Below are 1831 nucleotides of genomic sequence, written 5' to 3'. Positions count from 1 at the left end.
ATGAAAATCAATAAATGAATATTTAATACGTAAAAGATTAATAATAAACAAGCTTTATGGGAAATGTTTTCAGAGTTTTTTATCCGTAGCAAATTTTCTACGCGGACCTTCTGTTCATAGTAATAATGAAAAATCATATAATCTGAACTGTTAAACTTTTTTATACTACAAAGTTCACACAAAGGATTTCAAGAAAATCAGTAAGTATACAATAATCTTTAACTTTCTTTACGGTCTGAACGTGTTGAAAGAGTTTAAATTTTGTTCAAAGTTTGAATTTGATATCACATTATCAATGATATCAAATTCCACGATGATAGGATTCATCAGCATAATGCAATGAATCGTTAAAATCGTTCTCTAGCAATGTTTTGTGTAAATTATCGAGACGTATAATACTGAAAAAATGAATTTTATGCCGTTCACGCTATTCTTCTTATTATTAATACCACTATAGACATCATTAATGTGAATTTTTTTAAAGGAAAACAAGCTTATGAGATTTCCAAGCCTGCATTTCCCACAAATAACACTTCTGTTCAGGGTACAGAGGGGACATAACCCCCCTTAGCCATGCATATAAGTGTTCATAGATCTATCTAAAAAAACACTGAAAAACCTGGTCATGCACCCCCTTACGATGATATCTGGATACGATGCAGCTTCTGTTCGTAATTTAATCCTAAATAAATTTTCAGTAAACAGGGGGGAAGTGAGGATAAGAAGTCTAGTTCCAAGCTTACAATTTGTGTGGCCCAACTTCCAGAATTTTTTGAGATAGTCCACTCAAGAACTGGTATTTATAGAACTCAAATTTCCAATGGGTGGGAGGCACACTTTCTTCCTTGTATATTGGACATTACTTGATACATATTAGGTCTCCCCATCTGGAAAAGAATACCTTGACAGTGGTAGTTTTCTGCTATCTTAAAACAAGTCTGAAATAGGCTCTATTGTTCACCATACCGAAAGAATCAGAAAGTATCCCCCCCCCATTATCTCTGTTCAGAATTCCTTTTTCCCAATTCTTTAAATGAAAACAGTCTCATTTGAAGTCTACTCCCAGAGTGCATGACGATAAGGGTATAAAAGAACTTTAATGTGCTTTGGTACTGAGTTGCTTGGTTTAGCTCTTATCGTTTCAATTTAGTTGTGATGGCACCTGTTAAGTCCGGAAAAGCTATAAAATCGAAAATTCAAGAAGCTGCTGTGCACAGTACAATTAAGAAAAAGCGTGGTACCAAGAAGAGAAAGGAAAGTTTTGGTACTTATCTCTATAAAGTACTTAAACAAGTTCATCCCGATATTGGTATCTCCAGCCGATCGATGGCTGTTATGAATAGTCTAATTATGGATTTATTTGAACGAATTGCCATGGAAGCAGCCCGTCTCTCCAAATACAGCCAACGTTCCACCATATCTAGCCGAGAAATTCAAACGGCTGTACGCCTTATAATGCCTGGAGAATTGGCGAAGCATGCAGTATCTGAAGGTACGAAAGCTATTACAAAATACACCAATTTTTCTTAAGTTGGAGCAGACTTCCTACTTATTTTATTATGTTATGTGATTGTTAGTGCATTTTACTCGAAGTATGTGTTTTATGTAATTTAATAAAGTCATTTAGTTTAGTTCAGAATGTTCAAAATTTCGATTTAATCATGGAACAGGAAATAATCACAGGAAATTCATGTGAAGAAACATTACATTACTTATGAGTCTTATTTTAAGAGATTGAAGTGATATTAATAAAGCATTGGAATTTCAAGGGCTTAATTTCTTTGACTTAAATTTAAAATGTCTTTTTAACGACCCCTTTCTATTGTTATCT

General features: G+C 33.8%; 1 protein-coding gene across 1 annotated transcript; it reads left to right on the top strand.

Moving 5' to 3' along the window:
* The first annotated feature begins 1131 nt into the window (after window positions 1-1131).
* LOC150079610 (late histone H2B.L4-like) lies at window positions 1132-1631 on the top strand. Its single transcript, XM_090383371.1, has one exon. It carries the CDS (start codon window positions 1156-1158, stop codon window positions 1528-1530), a length of 375 nt encoding a protein of 124 aa, XP_090239497.1. The 5' UTR covers window positions 1132-1155; the 3' UTR covers window positions 1531-1631.
* Window positions 1632-1831: the final 200 nt, after the last annotated feature.

Source organism: Mastigoproctus giganteus, chromosome 10, assembly GCF_048544385.1.
Source record: "Mastigoproctus giganteus isolate SK-2022 chromosome 10, ASM4854438v1, whole genome shotgun sequence".
Taxonomy (NCBI): Eukaryota; Metazoa; Arthropoda; class Arachnida; order Uropygi; family Thelyphonidae; genus Mastigoproctus; species Mastigoproctus giganteus.
The sequence above is the reverse complement of the archived record's forward strand: the minus strand, read 5'-3'. Positions and strand labels throughout refer to the sequence as shown.